This window comes from Vanessa tameamea, chromosome 14 (genome assembly GCF_037043105.1).
Source record: "Vanessa tameamea isolate UH-Manoa-2023 chromosome 14, ilVanTame1 primary haplotype, whole genome shotgun sequence".
Lineage (NCBI taxonomy): Eukaryota > Metazoa > Arthropoda > Insecta > Lepidoptera > Nymphalidae > Vanessa > Vanessa tameamea.
Window position 1 is genome coordinate 10,901,207 of NC_087322.1, and position 23,817 is coordinate 10,925,023.

General features: G+C 32.9%; 1 protein-coding gene across 1 annotated transcript; it reads left to right on the forward strand.

Annotated features, from left to right (window-relative positions):
* The first annotated feature begins 11,498 nt into the window (after positions 1 to 11,498).
* Positions 11,499 to 18,070, forward strand: LOC113392850 (collagenase-like). Its single transcript, XM_026629440.2, has 5 exons — positions 11,499 to 11,745; positions 16,086 to 16,353; positions 16,948 to 17,046; positions 17,445 to 17,641; positions 17,927 to 18,070. The coding sequence occupies exons 1-5, from the start codon at positions 11,566 to 11,568 to the stop codon at positions 18,029 to 18,031; spliced, it is 849 nt and encodes a 282-aa protein (XP_026485225.2). The 5' UTR covers positions 11,499 to 11,565; the 3' UTR covers positions 18,032 to 18,070.
* Positions 18,071 to 23,817: the final 5,747 nt, after the last annotated feature.

The window sequence follows — 23,817 nt, forward strand, 5'->3', positions numbered from 1 at the left end:
GTTCATATTTAGGCAAGACGACTGAATTTAAAATTTGTTAATCTTCACAATGAGAATCTCTGAAGTTGAATTATTCGTATCGTTTAAAAAGTAGAAAGTAATTAGAAAAAATCTTAATCCTTTTAATACGGATGACGTAAATTAGAATTAAAGAAAAATGTAGACCAAATTTTGGGTGAAACTCTCTCGATAAAATCCGAATCGTAAAATTTTAACAATGCTCAAGTTGCCTCCAATGTGTAAAACCTTTTGTCGAAATTAGAATTAGAGGAAAAACTTAAATAATTACTTACCTGAAGGTTTAATTACAGTTTTTACAGATACAAGATAGACGAGAAATTGGTCCATAATTATTACGATGAACGGATCCAGTAACAAATTATCAAAAACAGCTTCGTAACTTGAGCCTTTATTTTGAATATAAGTGTTCGATAAAAAAAGCGAAAAAATTGCGTTGTTTAGGTAAAATAATAGCTCACGACTGTGGAATCGTAGCCGTCACTTAATTAGTGTCCTTTACGTTAACCACGTGTGCCATGTGAACGCAAAATTGTATTTTAATCAGTCGAGCAATTAAGACGCGAAAGCGTAACTTAGAACCAAATCAACAAATTCACTGTCGCGTTTATGGAATTATTCAGAAATACTTCTTTTGCTGTTGTTTGACCGGTGAATATGGCCCATTGGTAAGTGCTCACCACGGTCTATAGACTATAGCGATGCGTGAATTATTAACTATTCCTTACATAGCCAATACGTCACCCATCTTGAGAACTAAGATGTTATGTCCCTTGTGCCTGTAGTTAAACTCACTCACCTTCAAACCAGGACGGAACAATATGAAGTATTGCTGTTTGGCGGTAGAATATCTTATGTGCGACTGACCTAACCCATCCAAACGGGCTTGCACGAAGCCCCAACCATCTTACTGTTTATTTAAAAAAATATATAAAACAATTTAAAATAATACATGCTTGTAAATATTGAATACTATAGTAGTATTTAAATAATACTAAATAATCAATTTAAAAAATATATTTTATAGCAGTATTCGTGCAGTATAAAAGTATACTGCACCGGTTCAGACGTTAAACGATATCGCATAAAACAAACCGATAAAAAAGCTCAATAGATTTCCTCACAATTAAATTAATTACAAATACAAATTAATTAATTAATGTGAGTAGAAAAGAAGTACTGTATTAAATTCACACACAAAAATAACCTCTAATATTTGTAATTAAAATAGGTCATTTCTCCTTGACGCGATTTCAGAGATTTAATTCCTGGTCTTACTGTATGGAAATGTCAATAATTTAAAAACTATTAAATAAACACATATTTATTAATCCAAATGAACCTGAATCACAAATTATGTACATTTTTAGCTCTCGATAGTAAGCAGTTTCTTTCCTTGTTGTAAGAGGGATGTAACTTCTATTGGTCTAATCGATTTAAAAATTAAACGGTGTAAATTCTATGACAATATTCACGGTAACTCTAACCTAATGCTGCAGTAGAATATCATCTTGAATCAGCAGGACATGCGGAAAAATTAAAAAAGGTACCGGGTCACTTCGGCATGGATCGGAGATACTGCAGGATAGTGTTGATATAATGCATCCTATGATGTCTCCGGTCGTGGTTCGGCGGAGCTTTCCTCAGTGGCGAAGGTGATTTCACCCCCGCAATCTTTGTTAATGCGTAAAGCAACAAGAGGTCCTTCTCGGGCCTGAATACATTCATTAAAAAAAAACTTTTTTATAATTATACAATTTATAAAAAAAAAACCTTAAAACGTCAAAATGTATTCCAGTAAAATGTAAAAAAGGCACGGGCAACTGTGAGCTCGTGGATGTTATAAACTTAAATAAAAATTTCAATGAATAGATTATAAACATAATTATATTCTAGAGAGTTTAAATTTTTAATTTGTGTTTTATACCCAAATAACAAAGCACAACACTTCAAAGGCACTATTAAAATAACTTTATAGGCAGTCAAAAGACCCTTCATAAAATATATTTTCTAATGATTGGTTTGATGAAATAAAATGGCTCTGAGCCGTTTGTTTGATCAGAACTACGCAGACCCTTAGAACTAACGAACAGCGAAGATTCGCGAAATCTTTAATTAACTTCATCGTAATTTTGACACGTATACCTTAAATACAATTCCAATTTATTAATAAATCAACAAATTATTAAACAATTTATTAAATATCCATAATATCAATAAGAGATTAATTTAGACTTCTCACATTTCCATATAATCCAAGTCTATATATAAAAATTACACAGGCATGTAAATATTGTACAAGCGTATCGGTATATATACTCAATGTAATAAAATATATATCAACATATTACACAAACATAATAAACATATCTCATTGTTAAATTGATGCCTAAATGACTAGTACAAAATAACAATAGGTATTCAATAAATAACTGTTAATAATATCATCATCCTCCTGCCCTTATCCCCATTTTTACTTGGAGTCGGCGCAGCATGTCTTCTTCCATACTTCACTGTCGGACGTCATCTCACAAGTAACATTCTTTCTAACCATATCGTCTTTCACACAATCCATCCATCGTTTCTTTGGTCGTACCCTACCTCTTTATCCATCCACAAACATGCTCAAAACATTCCGTGATGGTTCCGGATTAGAATATGACCTCCCCAACTCTACCCATGGGTGTCGTAATTTTTCTCGTGCTTTTGATACCATTGATAGAGCTCTGTTCTTGTCCAAATTAAAATTTTACGGATTCAGTTTTGAAACAATTAAATGGTTCACAAGGTACTTGAGCAATCGTAAACAAATGGTTGAGGTAGTTAATGGGAACGGTTCCCGGGTGCTTTCAGACTGTTGCGCTGTCAATAAAGGCGTTCCGCAAGGTTCTATACTAGAACAAATCATCTTTGCGCCATATTGTGCCGATATTGTTAACAGCATTAAACACTGCAAATACCACATTTACGCTGATAATATACATTTATATATCGTTTAAGCCATCTGACGCTAACGTGGCTATTCAAAAGTTGAATGATGATTTGAGTCATATTACGCAATGGTTAGAATCTCATAATCTCGTACTGAATCCCGAAAAAATTAAGTACATCATATTAGGAACGAAGAAACAAATCAATCTAATTGGTATCATAAACCCTAACATACAAATTAAGGGTAAGAAAATCGAACGCGTTAAAGAAGCGCGAAACTTGGGCTTGTTGATTGATGAGGAATTAAGATTCGAAAAGCACGCCATCAATACAGTTCGAAATTGTTTTTACAGATTAAAAGTGTTGTATAGGATAAGAGACGTTTAATAAACGACTTAGTAAAGACATGCGAATTAAACTTTGTGATAGTCTGGTACTGTCTAAACTTAATTATGCTGATGCTGTTATAGGACCTAGACTGCACGCTCGCTCAAGAAACCTAATACAGCGAGTACAAAATGCATGTCTCAGGTACTGCTTCCAAATTCCGTCTCGCACACATGTATCCCCATACCTTAATACCGCACGGATGATTAAAATGGAATATCGATGGAATATCTTGCAACCCTCCTATTTGGTATTATTCAAAATGAAGCACCTCTATATCTAAATAGTAAGTTGAGTTGGGCAAAAGAAAATAACAAAAAATATCCCACGAGAGCGTCGTCTTGTATGCTTAGCGTGCCTCTTCATCGATCAGCAGCCTTTCGTGGTAGTTTCCGCTATGCAGCAACGAAGTGCTGGAACAATCAATCCTGAAAACCATTAATATATTTCGTTATAGATACAAACTATATTTACATAATCTACAGTTTCAGTCATATTTATATCACATTTATATATATTAATGTAGCAGGTATAATTGAATAATGAATATTTATTATAATAATTATTTATTTCTATGGCTCCGTAGCTCATAGCTCAAATTGGTCTATCAACTTCGCACTGCTGCAAGGCTGCTACTGTTTTATTGTTCCACTTCTTAGAGGTTGTACATATGCTGTATGGTTCGTCTGGCAGATAATAATATATTAAGGTTATACAGTTGAGTTACGTAAGGTATAAACAATAATTATATTCTACTTACCGTTGTAACAAAGCACAACTTTCGGATTAAACTCACTAACTTTGTATATTATATATATATATAAATATATATATATATATATATATTTTTCTTTTGTATTTGTATTTATAATAATAAACAATAAATAATTTCAAATAATCCACAATGGAAGGATACGTGACCGCGTCGATTTACTGCCGGCGCGCGCGCGACTGATAAACCGACACCTTGCGTTCCTTGCGTTCCTTCCCCCGCGTCCCCCCGACCGATTATTAGCTAATGAAAATAAAAAATGCCATTAGCTAATAGATTCTAAAGCTAAGTTTTTAATATTATCACTATCTATAATGCATAATAATTATTTGTTTAAAATTTAAAAATTATTGTATGTTTAAGTATTATATTGAATATTATTTTAAGTATATTGTCACAGCCCGTCACAACCACATAGGGTACCATTGAAAATCAGCGTTGGGTTCTTGAACCCAACTTGGAAGCTGAATGGCACACCTTTAGGACACGTTAACTGTCATTGTTTTGTTTTGATGTTGTTGTATTTTTTTTGTAGATTAAGTTAGTAGTTATAATTAGTTAATGTTTTTTATTTTTGTTGTTTTTCTTTTTTTCATTTTTATACTTTTATAATTGTGTCGTGTCCTAATAAACATTTCTTTCTTTCTTTCTTAATATTACAATTAATTTATAATACCTCGAAGAACTCGTTTTAATATCGAGTATAGTGCCACTAAACAAATAATTATGCATAATTTAATTAGTTTCATTGAATTCGTTTAAATATCGAACACGATGTTACTCATGACTTCAATCACTTAAAGTAAAACAATTATCATCATTGAAAAACAAACTTAACATAGATATTTTAAATATCATTACTATCTTATAAGTTTCAGTCAACGAGTTTCAAAAGAAGTTGTTTACTCAAAAACCTCGAAATATTTTCGCATTTTGCACCTCTTCACCTTTAAAATAGTGATGTGGACGCGTTTAGTACTATCGATATTCGATAAAAAAAAATTGTAAATAAATATCACAACATGTGTTCATACGAAAAAGAATAGTTTTAATTATGTGCATAATTTCGAACTCATTTTTAACAAATGATTGTTAGATATTATATATATATATAAACCATAAGAAGACTCATTATGTCATGAAGAGGATAAACAACTACTAAAAAATAAAAAACGAATCTAACACAGCTAATATAACTGAATTATCAGAATGATAAGTCAGTTAAGTTCATTTGCGCTTATGTCAGAAAACGGCAATACCAACTATTTGGATGGACGATTGGAACTATTTGGTGGAGAGTAATGATAACAAATGCTCCAAAATTGTTTACAATTTATCGACATTATAGTAGTATCTCCCATCACTCATACAAAGTTAGTCCGTTATAGCGTGATACGGCTGGAAGCTCTACAAGACCCCGTGGAATCTCAATTATTTGATGTAATTCATCCTTGAGACGCTAACAATAAAACCAGCGACAGCCTTACCATAGATTTATATGCTAATACTAACATGTAGGAACAAACTCGAATATAACCTCAAAAAACGATCTTCACGATCGTGTTAAAAACCGTAGTTTGATTGTAGTTAATAAACTGAAACAGTCGGTTTATCACGAGTGAAATACAGAGTGACTTCTTATAAAATAGAAGTGCATATAGAGTGAGAGAGATAGTATCATTTAGTCTTTTTTTAATCGACTTATAAAAAAATAAATAAGATGCTCAATTCATCGGAATCTTTTTCCATAAATTACATTACTCGATGGATGTTAACATCTTGGCGCCTTGTGTAATACCGACTCTTATACGGTGACGGCATGGGGCTCTCTTATGACGGCAGTCATGTCCCCCTCTTTAAGACCACTCTTTACACCTCCTTATTGTTATATTTTGTTATAATAATAAGAAGATATATTTATTTGTTTTTTTTCTTCGTATTCTTTAAGTATGAATCATTCAATAATTATCAATTTTGATGTTTCGTAGCTACCGCGCGTTCCGTAACGGCCACCATTTTTTTCAAACATGAATGTTCTGTAGATTTTTTTTAATGTATTCTTGAATTTATTTATATCAAGAATTTTAAGTAAAAGTATTTTATTTATATTACCTAGATGTTCTATAGATTCTGAGTATCTGATTTGATCCCGATTCGAACTAATAAATAATTGTTGAGTTTGTCAAGCTTTTTTTTCACTCCTGTGTTTTCTAACTTTAAGAATACTTATATGTATGAACTTAAATACACTAAGTAATCAAATAACAGCCTGGGTACCCTAGCCTATGACACGAGCTCCTCTCATCCTGAGAAGACGTGGATGATACACATCACGGCGCGCATGTTTTCTTACAATGTTTCCTTTCCATGCACTTTGTTATAAATCCAAAATAAGCAAATAAAGAAACAGTTGTGCTTGTCCAGCTTTGCGCAATCTTAAGTCCATCTGGACAAATCATTTCGAAAGTTAATAACACTTACAAAAATCCAAAGCCATTTTAAAACGCCTCGTAATCTTGTGCTCTTAATTCTACATTAATAGTCGTACATTTATCTGATAGGAAGTTTTCCATTCTGATAAGCGCATTTAAAACGACAAATTAATCAGACCGCGGAGGATAATTGCTTCTACGGATTGGAACTTTTTGCAATTAAAAATTCCTATAAAAGGACTCCGAGATCGTAGTTCTACAGAAATGCGGGTAAAAGGAAGGAGGATGTAACTCGAACGTGGTGGATTGGTGAAGTTGGTCTCAGACCTTACTTATTAATTTATTGGATTATCTTTCGCTTTTTTTTTTTTTCTTGAACAACATTGTTTAATTAGTTTAGTTTTAATTTTCTTCCATTTAAAAGCTGGCAAAAGTTTAATTAAATTTCTTAAATCAAAAGAAGATTTATGGAGGTTTGTTCGAGTTTGTAGAAAATGATACAAATTAAAATTCTTTCAAATAATTCATTGATAATATACAATGAGATATGCCGTGCAACACCTGATTGAAATGGAAATCCTTTCTATTGTATATTGTGTATTGAATTAACAGCATAATTAAATAAGTAATGGTAATTTTTTTTGTTGTAATAATTAAGTAAACACATATACTTTATCCCAACCAGAACAGGAAAAAAGCCAAATAAACAACATTTGACAGCAAATTGACGTGACATCATTGGTCGATTAGTCTATGATATTCACTATGGATTTTAGAAAAAATGGCGTTTTTAACGTCGACGAAACTGTTATCGGACTTTTGGTAGTAAAATGAAAGTGTAAAGATGTACGTCGGCAAAATACGTAAAACCGACGTGCGTCTTCAAAATCATCAATCTTTATTTATTTCGAATGCGAAAATTACCTTTACGCAAACTTAATAATTTGTAATGTCATGTAACCAAATACATTCGCCAAATTGACGATAGATTGTTATTTTTTTTTTAATTGATTGATGCTACATTCAAATGGTCTCGCACTATACACACCTAAGCCACTGGAATAAATTACAGATAATTATTTGAACGAATTAAAATTTAATTAATGTTTACCAAAACACATATCTAAATAAAAAAGTCTTTGTAACAACAAACATTGTTAGACATCTGATATAGAACGAAATATTAATATCGACCCGAAAGCCCGTTCACGGCCAACGGCTTAACGGCCGACGACCGGCAAAAGCCCGTTTATACCATCCGGCTCGTTCCGAGATAAGGTACCGTCACTTTATTTAATACATTTTCTTTGGCCGAAAAAATGCGGATTTTGACCACAATAGCTGCTATTTAGATAGGAAAGAGGGCTTGCATCCTGCTCTTAATATAATAGGTTTCGTTGTCGTATTAGAACTTGGTATTAGTAAAGTATTACATTTTTATGATTTTGTATTTGTAACAACTAAACCTAAATAGCTTTAAATATATTATAATACATTTTATAACGGATAAGACAAAATGTCGAAATAATTTAATGCAAAATGTAATTCTTTAAACGTCAGTATAACGTTTCATATCTTGGGAAGGCGTCTTTTCGAAAAATGGATTTTAGATTTTTAAAATACAGTTGATGCGATTTGGAAGCTTTATAGTAAATTATTTCTCGCCCGCACTTCTCTCGGGTTTTAGGAGTTGGTCGTCAGGTGCTAGGATAAAAAAGTAGCCTAAGTCTTTCACTAAGTTCAAGTAAGTTCAGTTAAATTCATACCAAATTTCATCAAATTCGGTTCAGTGGCTTGGTCGTGGAAGCGTAACAGACAGAGTTACTTCTATATTAGAATAGATATTGGGCCGCAATTATTTAATTTTTATATGCAAAAGTCTGACCATCGCGAGTATTTCTCTGCTGTTTTACTTTTAACCGTCTCACACTCACTAAGACATCTTATCAGCACGATAGTCACACATACAAATGCCGATCCGCATTGATTAATCTCGTCGTCCGAAACCGATACATTAAGTAGTTTTCATCAGATTGATGATAAATGATGAAGATAATATGCTTATACATACATACATTATTTATTCATTACAAAATTTTCTCATACAAAAATCGGACTAATGAAAATAACACCTCAATAACATTTTTATACTACCTGCGACCCGAGCTTCGTACGGATGCAATTTCTACGTTACGGATGTAACTGTGCCCTATAGCACTATGGTATAATGTAGCCGTATGTTCCACCCGTAAAAAACTTTTAGAACTGGGTCATTAGTTTCGGAGATTACCCCCCCCCCCCTGTAATATTAATATTGAAATGCAAAATCAAATGGCAGCAGTCCGTAGTGGTTTTTTCATAGTTTATTTGTCGTAAAAGGTACTTTAAATAGGCTCTTATCTCCGAAAACAGCCAGGGGTAAAATTAGGATGAATAAGTACGGAACACTGATAGTACAATTTTCACTCATCCAATTTATGTTTTAAGCCCTTTATTCAATTAACAATTTGATTTTAACATTTAACACGGAAATGACATTCGATGATATTTAGTAATTAAATTTAAAACACGCTGAATTCAGTGAGTACGCATGACAAAAGTGAAATGTGTTTCACGTCATAACGTCTAGCAAACTGGAAGATTATCGCTAGAACACAAAAAAAAGTCTTTTATGTTAAAATCTACTTTGTAAATACTACTAATTGATATTAGCTGCCTCGTTATAAGGCCGCCGATCCCGATATCCTCGGTTCAAACCCCTTTTTTTCTCACTGGAAAAACGCATTACGCTTTTCCCCCAGTAAAGGTGGGGGGGTATGTGGGACTCGCCGGTGCTCAGGACTGCGCTAAGTACAAGAAAAAAAAAGGAAAAGACGTTTAAAAAAGTTACGGCCTGTAAACGGCGGCCTCCTCTCCTGTTGAGAAAATTTGGAGCCTCTACCACGCTGGTCCGATCCCGATTGAAGCTATTATCTTTATATCGGAATTATAAATTTGGTTTTATTGCTGAATTTCGAGTCGAGAAATTTTGAGTGTATCAGCTTATACTGGTTAGTGATAATTTAATCAAAAATTCACACTAGGATAAAATATATATATATTTAATAATAATTACTATAATATATATCGAAACATGCCGATGTTCTTCCTATATAAAATCTGATTATTATTAAATTGATTATTTTAATTTCATATCAGTTGTTCACTTCATTAGAAAATAAATCACTGTTAAGGCCGTTTACAATCGAGGCGTTTGTGCATAAATTATTATCTTATTATTATTTAGTAATTTATTGTATATGGAGTAGAGTAAAGTAGTAACATTATATAAAAAAAAAATAATTACTAGTTGTTAACCGCGGCTTTGCTCGCGTAGAATATGAATCTACTTACAAATGATCTTCAAAAATTTCGTTAATGTAAGACCTCTTTGTATACCAAATTGGTGTGTATTTCAACCTTTATAGTAGAATATCCAGAAAAGCTTAAATGCGAATCAACTCATTTTTAATCGATAGCCCAAACATAAAATTTCGAGCCTCTAACTTCAAAACGACGGACTACCAGACTATATACAAAATGTATACAAAATGTCAACACCTATTTTTCCCTGTAAGCCTACAATATCATAAATGCTTGAATACGTATCTACTCATTTTTAATTAGTGGCACAAAAGTAAAATTTCATGTTTCTAACATCAAAAATGACGGACTTCCAGACTATCCTATATACGAAATGTCTACCCAATTTCTCTCCTTAAGCGTAAAATATCCAAAAACGCTTAAATGCGAATCAACACATTTTTAATCGGTAGCTCAAAAATAAAGTTTTCTGCTTCTAACTCCAAAAATGACGGTCTTCCAGACTATCCTATCAAAAATCACTTAAATACGTATTTACTCATTTTTAATCAGTATCCCAAAAATAAAGTTTCATATTTTTAACTTAAAAAATAGCTGACTCCCATAAAAACTTTCATCCCTTATTTTACCCCCTCAGAAGTAGAATATCAAGAAACGCTTAAATATGTATTTACTAATTTTTAATCAGTATCCCAAAAATCAAGTTTCATGTTTCTAACTTAAAAAAATGACCGACTCCCATAAAAACTTTCAACCCTTATTTCACCCTCTTAGTGGTAGATTATCTAGAAACGCTTCTTAGTAGGTGTCATGATATGTTAGTTTATAAATGTACAGCCTAAAATATAAGCTTTATGCTTCTAGTTCTAAAAATGACAATACTTTCAACAACTTTCATCTCCTTTTTTCAACCCTTTACAACACTTTTTTTCCAAATAAATAGCCTGTCTCAGGCTCTAGACTATTTGTGTACCAAATTTCATTTAAATCGGTCCAGTAGTTTTGGCGAGACAGACAGACAGAATTACTCTCGCATTTATAATATGAATGAATATACTAGTAGTATGGATTAATAGTGTAAAAAAGTCGCTTTCAGCCTCTGTTTGTAACTTCGCTAACTTCTTCTGAACGACCCATCAGATTTTGACATGGTTTACATAGAAAGAGCGATAAACGAGTAAGGTTTATAAATATAATTTGGAAAGATTTTGTGCAAAATGTCTGAACGAAGATTGACGCTGTCAGAAATATTAACAATTCGTTACATCGCCAAGGCGCCACCAGCCTTAGGAACTAAAATCTTATATCCATTGCACCTGTGGGTCCTTCACAACACAACAATACTAAGTATTGCTGTTTGCGGGTAGGATATTTTATGAGTGGGATGGTACCTACCCAGGCCGACTAGCACAAGGCCCTACCATCAAGTATTATCAAAAAAATATATGTATTTTATGATTTCTTACAGAGCGCTCATACATTACTTTACAATTTACAAAGACGTTTCGCGAAAATGCTCGTCTGAGAGCGAACTAAAAGATAATTTGTATTTGATTACCTCCACTGTTATAATCAGTAGACTGATAACTCAGTATTAAAAGATGTTTCACGTTCGATATCGTCACAATTATAAATTTTACTAAAACAATAGACAGTGTAAACATGTTTTTAATTTGCTTATTTTTGTGTTCGTTTAATTATTTTGTAAGAACAGAAGTTGTAGGAAATGGCTACCATGAAGCTATCGGGATACCGGCGGTTCATAAGATAATGGGTATGGAGGGGGTCAACAGAATCGTAGGGGGCGGACCGGCGGCTACTATCACCGCGTTTCCCTTTCAGGTTAGAAATACAATCCATACTAATATCATAGAGAGATAAAATTTGTTTGTTTGTATGTAGGAGATAATCTTCACAAGTTATGATTGAAATCTTTTTTTGTCACTGGTAGAATGCTACATTATCCCTGAGTGTTATTGGTTATAAATTATACATACATCGTACCATTTTCTTCGTTAATAAATTGGACCCGAGCGAAGCCGGGGCGATCCACTAGTAATCAATATAAATATTAAAGTTGTACGTATTTACTTGATGGTAGGGTTGATCATGCCCGTAATGACTTACGACATTTACTGTTAGATATACGTATCAAAATGGCATACCATCGTAAGTTGATTATCAATATTTGACGAATGAGATACAAAGTGAATCGTACAAAATCGCACAGCTGTAGGACTATTCTGTAACAAGAAACTCACCGCAGAATACGAGTGTGAAATGTCAGAATGTAATATGCGTCATTGTTTATAACAATTTTAAAATTTATAGGATACATGTATCAAATTGGTGTATCCCTGTAAGTCAGTTGTCAACATTTCACGAGGGAGATACGAAGTGAATCCATACAAAATCGCACAGCTCATTATAAAGCTATTAAACAACAATTGTCCTTAATAAACAAAGAGATGAAATAATATAAAATAATGTGTAATCCTCGAATGCTCAAATAATATTTTAAACCGATTTACTTTTCATGACTGTCGAATAAAATATTATCGTTAAAGAAGCTTAAATACGTAAAAGAGAGTCATAAATAATTTTAAAAAAATCTTTGAGAATAAGTAAACTCATCCTTTATGACGCAAACGTCAAAGTTGTTACATTAATTTGTTGGAAATAACGTAAGAGGAGATTAATTTAAGCTGTGTGGATTTTTTCTACTCATAACGCAGAACTCGGACACTCTCATCTTAGTCATTTGTTTTTATAGTAACTATCTATACTAATATTATAAATACGAAAGTAAAGCCGCGGTTTCAGCTAATAGGTTATAATAATGAGAGCTTTTCATACAACTATTAATATATTTAAAAGCTTTCTTGGGTACAAATAAAGTAATATTTCATGGTCAGTTAACAATTATAAATTATTGGTCATAGATTTAATTTTCTTTATAAAAAAAATAGCGCTGATTTTTTTCGTCGTCACTACATCTGATCACATTTAACTTAAAACATTGTTTTTAAACAGTGTTTCAGTGTATTAGTTTGATTTCGAGTTACTCGAGAGCTGTCAACCTTTTTTAAAGAGCGCGTTTTTATTAACAATGTCGGTTGCCTTAGCCATCACTAGGGGTCCACGTTAATTGGTAATTATTATCGTATCTCTATTTTGCGTAACCTAAAAAAAAAACAATACTTACTATCATTAAAGTATTAATTGATTTAAACAAAGATATTGTGCTTATCACTTTAATAATTATTTATCTGTGCCCATCTTATCATTTGAAAAATAAATAAAAACAACGCAAGAAACGCTTGGTCAGTACATACGTAGGTGATAAGGTGATTTTTGTGTAAGAAACATTTCACCAAAATCATATACTATAAAACAAGGTCCGCCACGTCTGTACTTCTAACGCGATAAATTCAAAAAATACCGAACGTTTTTTCTTACAGTTTACACTAATTACCGATGTAATTCGTCACGAAGATCTGGTGTAATTTTTTTTTCAACGTTTTTTTTTATTTACCTAAGAAATATCAACATTGATTAGGGCATAGTTAGAGCAACTATATACAAATAAATAATTAAATAGTTTCTTCACAAAGAAACGCGTTGATTGGTAGGAAGAATGCTAGGAGCGATTTCGATATAATTCATTAAAGTTTTTGATAAATTTTCAAAAATATTGATCGTTGAAAATATTAGAAAAAACATGGCCATTGGCTTTAGCGTGCGCCTTATAAACTTATACAATGAATATCTGCATAGCGTTTTAACAAGATATTATTCTGCCCGTGCAAGTTCAGGGCTTTTTTTATGGCATTGGTTAGCAGACGAGCATATGGGCCACCTGATGATAAGTGATCACCACCGCCCATAGACAGAGGCGCTGTAAGAAATATTAACCATTCCTTACATCGCCTATGCGCCACCAACCTTGGGAACTAATATGTTATGTCCCTTGTGCCTGTGATTACAATGGCTCCCTGACCATTCTATCCGGAAAACAACATTACATAGTATTGCTATTTGGCGGTAGAATATATGATGAGTGGGTGGTACCTACCCAGACGGGCTTGCACAAAGCCCTACCACCAAGTAAATAAAGTAAAAAAAAAATCGTGCTGCATTTCATATGTACCTAGTAATACATATGAAACGCAGCACTCACTTCCACAAGAAATGTTTCTATAATTGTAATTATATCGTATCCCAAGGAAATTCACTACATTAATAATATAGTCAACTATATGTAGCTGCGCAGAATACGAAGTTAGAAATGTAAGTCAACCAGCTGATATCGATGCTCTATCATACGATCAATATGTCTTACTTTAACTCTTTTCACTGTTGCGAAATATATTAATATAATCTACAATGTTTTTTGAAGAAACAGATCTATCCGGTCTATTTAATAACCTGTAGTGTAGTGTTAGGTTTTTTGTTATTTAATGTATGTATAACGTAAACACCTGTAGTGATGTATCACACTGTACAAGAATTTGTTTCCTACTCTTACTTAAGAATATTTTGTAAATATGCCGATAGTGTTTCGAAATACTATAAATAAAATAAAAATAAACTTGGAGCTTGACCACACCTTCGGTATGATTTTAACATAATGTAAAATACATAAACAATATACTGAAAAATAGCTGATTACAGGATATCTCTTCGAATTTTAATGGGACTATTCGGATTTTTTTTCTCGAAAACATTTTGGTTCATAAATTAAGGAGTTCTGAGCCAACATAAAACAATAAAACCGAATTGACCATCTCCTTTTTTGAAGTCCGTTAAAAACAGAAACACATCCACTATTTATTTTTATTCCTTCATTTCAACCGGACTATATAGTTGCCATCGAATCTTAATTAATTTAGCATAATTAAAGTTATCGACATCTGTGTTCAGCGGAATGTCACTGATGGATTAATGGAGAGGTAATTTCTAATAGTACTACGTTATGTATACACGTGTATTTGTATTATCATCAATTTAGTTCTAGCAACCGTTCATGTTTCATATGAATCACCTATGTAACAATTACGCTATGTAAATATTTCCACCCTTAAATTTTTAGTGCCTGAGTGCTAAGTTTTTTTTTTTTAATTCAGCAATTACGTCGAAATTGCCAAAAAAATAGTTTATATATTTCGAATGTTCATTGAAAGGAAAGGAGGAAAAACCGCTGCCTGAGGCTCAAGCAAACTCAGCCAGCTGGTAAATTGGTCACTGCTATTATCGATAGACATCAATGCTCAATTAATATAAATTTGTTATTTTCATCGTATAATATTTTTCGGTGTAGGTAAAAGTCTACAGACATTAAAATTATTTTTGATCTTCAAATAAGAAGAGTTGTTTTTATAATCTTGAATTGGGAACTGCGTGACGTGTCAAAGTAGGAAAAAAAATACACAAGCTTGTTTCGTCTTAAGTTGAAATAACAAAATATATCTTAAAAATACGTCACTAAGCCTATATCGGGTTTAAGTCGTTTTAACCATGAGACAGCGCACGGTGACGGCAGAGCTACTTTGAAAAAATCCAAATCAAAATATAATACTTTTTAGTATACTATTTTTTTGTAGCACAATACTACCTCGTGAGTAAAACATAGGGAATTATAACTGGCTGACTTAAGCATTCACATTCCTCTCTCGACAACAGTATACATAGAAGCTAAATATAGATATTTTTTAATAAACGAAGTGTCCTGGAACTAAATATACCCACTCAAATAAAACTGTTAGGTCCTAAAATAAGGCGTATAAAAAACCTTATGTAAGAATGTATGGTCCACGTACACCTGGATAGACAACTACTTTGAAAGTATGTCTTTTTCACTGCACTTATTCATCGTACGTGCATTTTAATATTTTCGGTGTTTCAAATGGTGATATCTAACAGTAGTTCACAGGAAGAAAAATATTGGAACATTCTGTTAACAGCAATGGCCACCTATAACAAAAATGCAAAGAACCGATCCATTTAAAATTTTACCTTGAATATTTTTTAGCAGACGTGGGATCAGCAGTTTTGTTTTTTTTTATATGTATAAAAAATCTCAGCTCTAAGCGAATTATTGTCATTTAAAATTTCCGTTTGACCGGACTTTTAGTACAGATCTTTATTAATAATTAAATTCATAAATATATTTTTGAAAACAGGCAGGTATAGTCGTGACGTTGACAACTAAAAAGACATCCGTTTGTGGGGGTGCTTTGATATCCAACACCAGAGTCCTCTCTGCAGCGCATTGCTGGTGGGACGGCGAGAGCCAGGCTTCACAGTTCACCACTGTTCTGGGTTCTCTTCTGCTATTCTCTGGAGGAACCAGGATAGTAACTAAGGATATTGTTACTCATCCAAATTGGAATGTAGACGATTTGAGGCATGATATCGCTATGGTGAAGATATCCAGGATTGAATTTAATAGTAAGTATTTTATTTATAGAAAAAAAAACTGCACACAAACTGCAAGAAAACGTAGTGCCCAAATTTACTAAAATATTTGTTTTAATGAACGGTAGCTATTTATGGAAGGACAATAGGAATATGAATGTATGTATACCACTGAACTCCACCTAAAAGGCTGGACCGATTTTGATGATATTGACTACTTTCCTGTTTGGTTCAAATTCGACCATATAAAAGAATATTAATTATTTGTTTTTAACAAAACAAACATAATTCTAATTTCACCCATTCGTAGCCAGGGCGGGCAGCAAGTTTAATCATAATTAAATAAATATTTTTTTTATTGATAATTAACAATAAATTATGTTAATTATGGTACTATGCATCTGATAGAATTGGTTGAGTGATACCATAAAATAAAACGTAAATATTCTGTGGTGGCTGTATTCTACTCTTCTGGATATATTTGTCAAATTTGTTGTCAATATAATTTACGAAAATTCGGCCAAACATACTTACGAAACCAATCTTTCAAATAGCACGGCATACAACTCTAGGGACTTAAACCTTTAATATTAAATTATTGGACAATAATCAATTCATTACTTTCAGACAACATTCGAGCGATTCCCTTACCAGCAATGAGTGATGTACGACAAGACTTTTCTGGACTTACAGCGACCGCTAGTGGTTATGGCAAGACGAAGGATGGTAAAGACCGTTTTCTATATTAAGACTGCAGATTTTTCAACTCACAATCATTATAATATTTAACCAATCAACCAAAATATACTTTTACTATCTAAATCTAATTAAATTTACCACTTGGAAAATTCGTTTTGGAACGTTGATTCTACTACTAAAAGCCATCAAAAATATCAAAATTACTCCAGTTTTACCAAATAAAATATTCAAATTTACTTGTTTTAAACTTTAATTAAAATACCCTAGGCGTTTTTATCATCCACATAATGTAATTAATAAAAGTATCACATCAGACCATTACTTAAATAGTTTTTTTTTCTACGTATTTTTATGAACTTTTAGTCTTCTATTTTTATCTGCTATACACATTCAATAGATTTAAAACATCATACATGCTTTTCTAGCCCAGAACAGCTTCCCACCCAGCACCAATCTTCATAATGTAAACCTGGAAATTCTCACCAACGATGTTTGTCAGAGAAGTTTTGACATACCAATTCACGCAAGCCAAATGTGCACCAGAGGAGTTCGAGGGATTGGAACATGCGATGGAGATTCAGGAGGACCTTTGACAGCAATTTGGAAAAATCAACGTACTTTGGTAAGATCTTGTAATTTATGATGGTATTAGGACACTGACTAACCAATCCCTCCACTTGTAAGTACTTTTTACGTTAGAAACTTTACATTCAGAAATACTTCACTTCAAAAATGTCATAAACATCTTTTACTGCTTGAGCCCCGCTGACTTTTAATTAAAAATCCACATAATTTGCTGCAGATTTCAGTCCTAGAAAATTACAAAAGAGTAATAATTTGAGCCTCCCCGTTTTCGAGTGTAAATAATGTTTTCCAACTTTCTGAATTTAGTAAATTATTGTTTTAGGTAGGGATTATATCCTTTGGAGTGGGTGATGGCTGCCAGGCCGGTTTCCCATCCGTCTACACCCGGGTAACAGCGTTTTTACCATGGATCCAAGGCAATATGTAAACAAAATAAAAACTCTTGGCAATACTGAAATAAATTTCGATACAATTAATAATGAATTTCAATAAAAAGTCCATTTCTAAACACCACTTACTTTCATCTATTACACTATACGCATAAAACTACCACAACATGCATTATTATATTATAATACTAACTTTTTAAGAGCCGAGATGGCCCAGTGGTTAGAACGCGTGCATCTTAACCGATGATTTCGGGTTCAAACCCAGGCAGGCACCACTGAATTTTCATGTGCTTAATTTGTGTTTATAATTCATCTCGTGCTCGGCGGTGAAGGAAAACATCGTGAGGAAACCTGCATGTGTCTAATTTCAACGAAATTCTGCCACATGTGTATTCCACCAACCCGCATTGGAGCAGCGTGGTGGAATATGCTCCATACCTTCTCCTCCACGGGAGAGGAGGCCTTAGCCCAGCAGTGGGAAATTTACAGGCTGATTATGTAACTAACTTTTTAAGGTCTTTATTTCTTAAGGAAGAAATATCTGAACCTTATAAAATCAAAGGCAGGTTTGGTAAGGATTTAAAATTAATTTCTTCTCGTCGTATCAGTAATGACTAACGCATTAAATATAACAGTGTTCGATCATTCAAAACATGATCTTATATAAAAAATAATTTTGGTAACAATTTTGTAGATTCACAAAAGTCCTTTTCGTTTGTTATTTTATAGATCAACTTTCGTTGTGCGTCCTGAGTTTGGTGGTTGGTGTGTAATGTTCGTGTGTCGTTACGAATGGCTAAATCATAGTCCAACTCACTTTAAATGTGTTTATTGAAACACATAAGAAAACCATAGAATAGAAGGTGCAATAATAGAAAAGGTTACACAGTTCACAGTGTTAAACACAAGATAAGCACAAGAAGAAAAAGTTTATAGCACAGTGGAGAGATAGAATACTGGATAGAACTATAAGCAAACTAATAACTAATATACGTACAGTGCAACGTATACTGCGTGGCGTGGGATAAAGCGACGAGCGTTCAGCGTCAAGCATAGGTCGTGACTGGTATATGTTGAACCGCCGCATACGCAGCCGCGCGAGAACAAAAGGATCGCTATAGTGGTGCGTAGACATCGCGTTCCAGTGTAAGCAGCGATGAAGCGATGCGATACGATAGCTATGATATTTAATTTATTTATTATTAAATTGTGTTTATATTTTTATATGACTGTGTGATGTATGAATGGATATGTGCTATTATATATTATATATATATATATATATGTAATATTTATGTATGTATGTTTATTTATTATATTAATTATATATTATATAATTTAGTTTTAGTTGTAGGATGTAGTATAAGGTTCCCTACACTGAGTAACAGATTTCGAATTCGAAAGCGTAGAAATAAGCAAATAATATAATATTAATTTATGATTTCGATCAAACACAACCCTGAAAATTATAATTTAGTTATACAATATTTGATTTTTAACTTTGAACTGGATTTACCTAAACAAAATCAAATAGAAATTTAGATTATAGCAAATTAAACATCTACGTTTAACACAAATTATTTAACATAGAGTCTATGCACATATTGTTTTCATGTACACATTAGTTTAACTGTTTCAATTTCATCATAATATTGTCAAACTGAACATGTTAACTTCTGGACTAAGAATCACACAAGGATTTCCACGATGGCCGGCCTTGCACTGTACGCATCCAACGGCTTTTCGCGAAACTTACAAGACCGTCGGTCCATCTTGTAGAAGGCTCTCGCTGCGTCTTTCGGTTTTTAATGTTATTAAAAACTAAACCGTGTGAAAACTTTGTTCCAGATGTAAAATTACATTGGGGAAAATGAAACGTTCGTCTTTTACTGATAAACAGTAGCCTGAACACTGATTTCTATATTTTATAAAAAAAAATATGCAATTCTATACAAACTTTCATCCCAAATTTCACCCTCTCGGTTGATGAATTTTCAAAACATTCTAAACCTTTCCCTTGAACTCATCAACATAAGGCTATATTCCTATTTCTATATTTCAACCATCACGTGTGACCAATTTCCATATACATTTCCATCCCCCTTTTATGAGATGAATTTTGAAGAGCCCTCTCCCAGTGGTCGTCCCATGTCCCATTGCTCATACTCATACTCATGCAAAATTTTATCCTGTTGAACCCACCAGCTTAGGTTGTGCGTTGTATCTTAGTCATTCATTATAAAATGTAATAAAAAATATTTGATTTTTTTTTTCAAATTTTTTTTTACTTGAATAATAAAGAGTACTTCAAATAATTATTGAGCCGAGCATACTTATGCAATACGATCACAAGAACCAAAATATTCCGCGCTTATTAAAAATTTCTTGCTAGGCTTGTTAATTCATAGTTTGCCTCAAAAGATGAATAAATGTATTATTCATAGTTATAGATAGATAGCAGTCGTAAATGTGTTCAAACAAACATTTTGTTTCACTCCAGTTAAAACCAGTTATACTGTGTAAAGTGTTGTCACGACTAACTTTGTTCAACAGTGAGCTAACTTTCGAACAACTTTTCTAAACAAAACTATAACAGAACTATCATATCAACTGTTTATCACAGTTTGAACAATTGTATTAAGCCATGAGAATAGAAGCTCAGATTATTATTGGCTCACAAAACACCACAACAGTAAAATTAGTGTGAATTTATTAACTTACTTTATATAAAGGACTTGCATCTGCCTGTGCATATATTTAATATGTAAAAAATAATTGACTTTAACAATGTCTAACGAATTAAATTAAATTGAATTGCTTGGTGATTGGCTCGGTAGGTACCATCCACTCATCAGATATTCTACCGCTAAACAACAATATTGTTGTATTCCGGTTCGAAGGGTGAGTGAGCCAGTGTAACTAAAGGCACAATATAATAATATGTATTAGCTCTCAACATTGGCGATGTAAGGAATCCTTAGTAATATTATATAGCGAAAATGTATACGTATGGATGTTTTTTACGCGTGTGTCTTACACGCAAAAACTACGACTTGATTTTAATGAAACTTTACAGTAATATAGCTTATTATTATAACATAAAGGCTATAATTAATAAAGATATTGTGTGAATAACAAACAACCGACCCTTAAAACGCGAGTGAAGCCGCAAGCGAAAACAAGTGTTTAATAATACTGACAGCGCCAATTTTTATGAGCGGTGATGACCACTTAGCATCAGGTGACTTATTTCAAAGTCCACCTACTCATATCTTACAAAAAACAAAAAAAAACAAGTCAACTAATCTTGATATTAGCATTATTTTTAAGAAATGAGTTTAAAGTAATTACTATCGACAATTCCAAATTGTACCATTTTGATACTCTATCTTCTCTTCCTTCCCCTAACGATATGTATTTTTTCATGGTGAAGGTTGTTATACTACCCCCTTTGTCGTAGCTCATCGTATAAATTACTTTACTTACTTACTCTCGAAGACGTGCCTTCCTTTGTTAAATTATCGGTGTGCATTAACAAATAAAATCTAATTTGTTTTTCTTTGTTGTCTTTCTTCTAACATTAGTCATCTTGTAAACATAAGCGTCACTCATACTAATTCACGTCGACAACTTAACTAGAGTCTGATCCTTATTAGCGGCACCATCGATGTAATAATACAGTCTCAAGGGTGTCTCCAAAATCAACGCGTTTAATTAATGAGAACATTGTTTTTTTTTTTTATTTTTGTCATCAAAATACTCAAAGGAATCTCGTGTCGTGTCTTTTGAGTATTTTTCACGGCCATCTCACACACATGCATAAAAAAAAATATTCTGTATACATATACAAAGGTCCATTTCAGATATAATATGAGCTTACACAAATTTCCCATTCAGTCTATTATTCCAAAGATTCTATCAGTAATTTATGAACGCCTAATTTCCATTTATAAATCAAATCAACTAAAATTTAATGTTTTCGTTATCACATAAATAATTCGAACTCATACCGTTAGAACAATATGGTCGTTAATGACCTCTGACCGGGCGCGGTAATTAGACCGAATCAAGGGTCGAATCGAATGATTAATTAGATAATTACTTAGAACTTAGTTTAGTTATAGTTCATAGTTTAATATCCACGAGTATGTTGGGAATTTGTTGGAATTATTCGTAGTAATCCGTTGGTTTATTATCTAGTGATTTATAAGTAAACTAAATATTTGTATAGTTTTAGCTTAGCTTAGTTCCTTTACTTGGCTGATATATATGCGCCACCAACATTGGGAACTGAGATCCCTCGTGCTGGTAGTTACACTAATAATATAACATATTAACAAAATAGTTGTAGAATGTGTTGGTAGCAATTTATCTGTAGATAGGACGCCTGACCGTATACAAATCGAAGCTGTCACGGACATTGATTTTACTACGCTTTACGTAGAGTGGCTTGGAGTTGCGGGAGTGGCTATCATGACTTTTTAAGAATTATGAATTATGTCGGTGAGATCTTTAAATGGTTTTAATCACTTAAATAGCTGATTTGAATTATATCTTATATTTTGTGATTATTTGTAAAATTATAAAATAAAATTATTTTGTTATGCTTAACTGAAAAATCTACTAAAACACATATCAGGAAATAGAGCGCATTTTGTAGAAGGTATTTCGTATATACTATTGGGAATGTTTACTAAATTACCAATATCCAAATTTTGTGCAAACCCGTCTAGTACTGTACCTACGTACAATCCACTCATCAGATATTCTATCGCCAAACGTCAATAGTTAGTATTGTTGTATTCCGATTTGAAGCATTAATGATCTCTTCACGCCATGACACAAGGCACATACAATCTTATTCCAAAGGACATGGCGCATTAGCGAAGTAAGGAATGGTTAATTTTCCTTACATAACCAATGTCTATACGTGCTGGTAACCATTTACCATCATATAGCCCATTTGCACGTCCACCTCTATCATAAATCTCCAGGCAGTACTGAATACTTATTGGCAAAGATTTCAATTTTTTTTTGTATTTGCCAAAGTTTGACCTCAAGACCTTGGAATCTGTGCCTTACAAGCAAACCACTAGATAAAGAAAGAATCGATGTTCTTAAAACCATTTAATATAAATAAAAATATTTTAACTACTAAACTTTCTTTTAAGTACGTCAATGTAACAGAGGGTTTCTATAAAATAACCAGCTCAATAACTCGCAACAACTTACACAGAACAACTATCTATATTTACTTGGAAGCATTCCAAACAGGAGTATTCGTCAATTAAGCTTTAGGGGATCCCATAGTTCTTCGTGTGTTCCCTGCGGATTCCTTTAAATAATCTGTTTCGTAAATTTGAAAAATTTTAATTTGTTATTTCATAAACTACTGTTCGCTACCCGCGGCTTTGCTCGCATTTTCGGGCTTGGTCGTCTGGAATTAGGCATAAAAAAGAATGTATCCTTCCTTGGAGTTCAAGCTGGCTGCATATCAAATTTCATCAAGTTGTTTGGCCGTGAAAGAACAATAAACCGAGTAACAGAGCAAATTTTGAATTTTTATAAGTACAGATTAGTAGATATAATTATGTTGATGTCCCCCTAACCGTTTTTTTTCCACGACACCCATTCTACCTAACTGAACGGAACATGTTATAGTCCAGAGTATGTAAATACAGACGCAATCTCTATTCCCTCATTCTCATAATCCGATTGAACAGGAAACCCGACACGACTGGGAAGTGCGTGCATGTATGTGAGTGAGTGTGCGTGAATGTGCGTGAGAGTGCGTGAGTGTGCGTGTCTGTGCATGTAATATGTG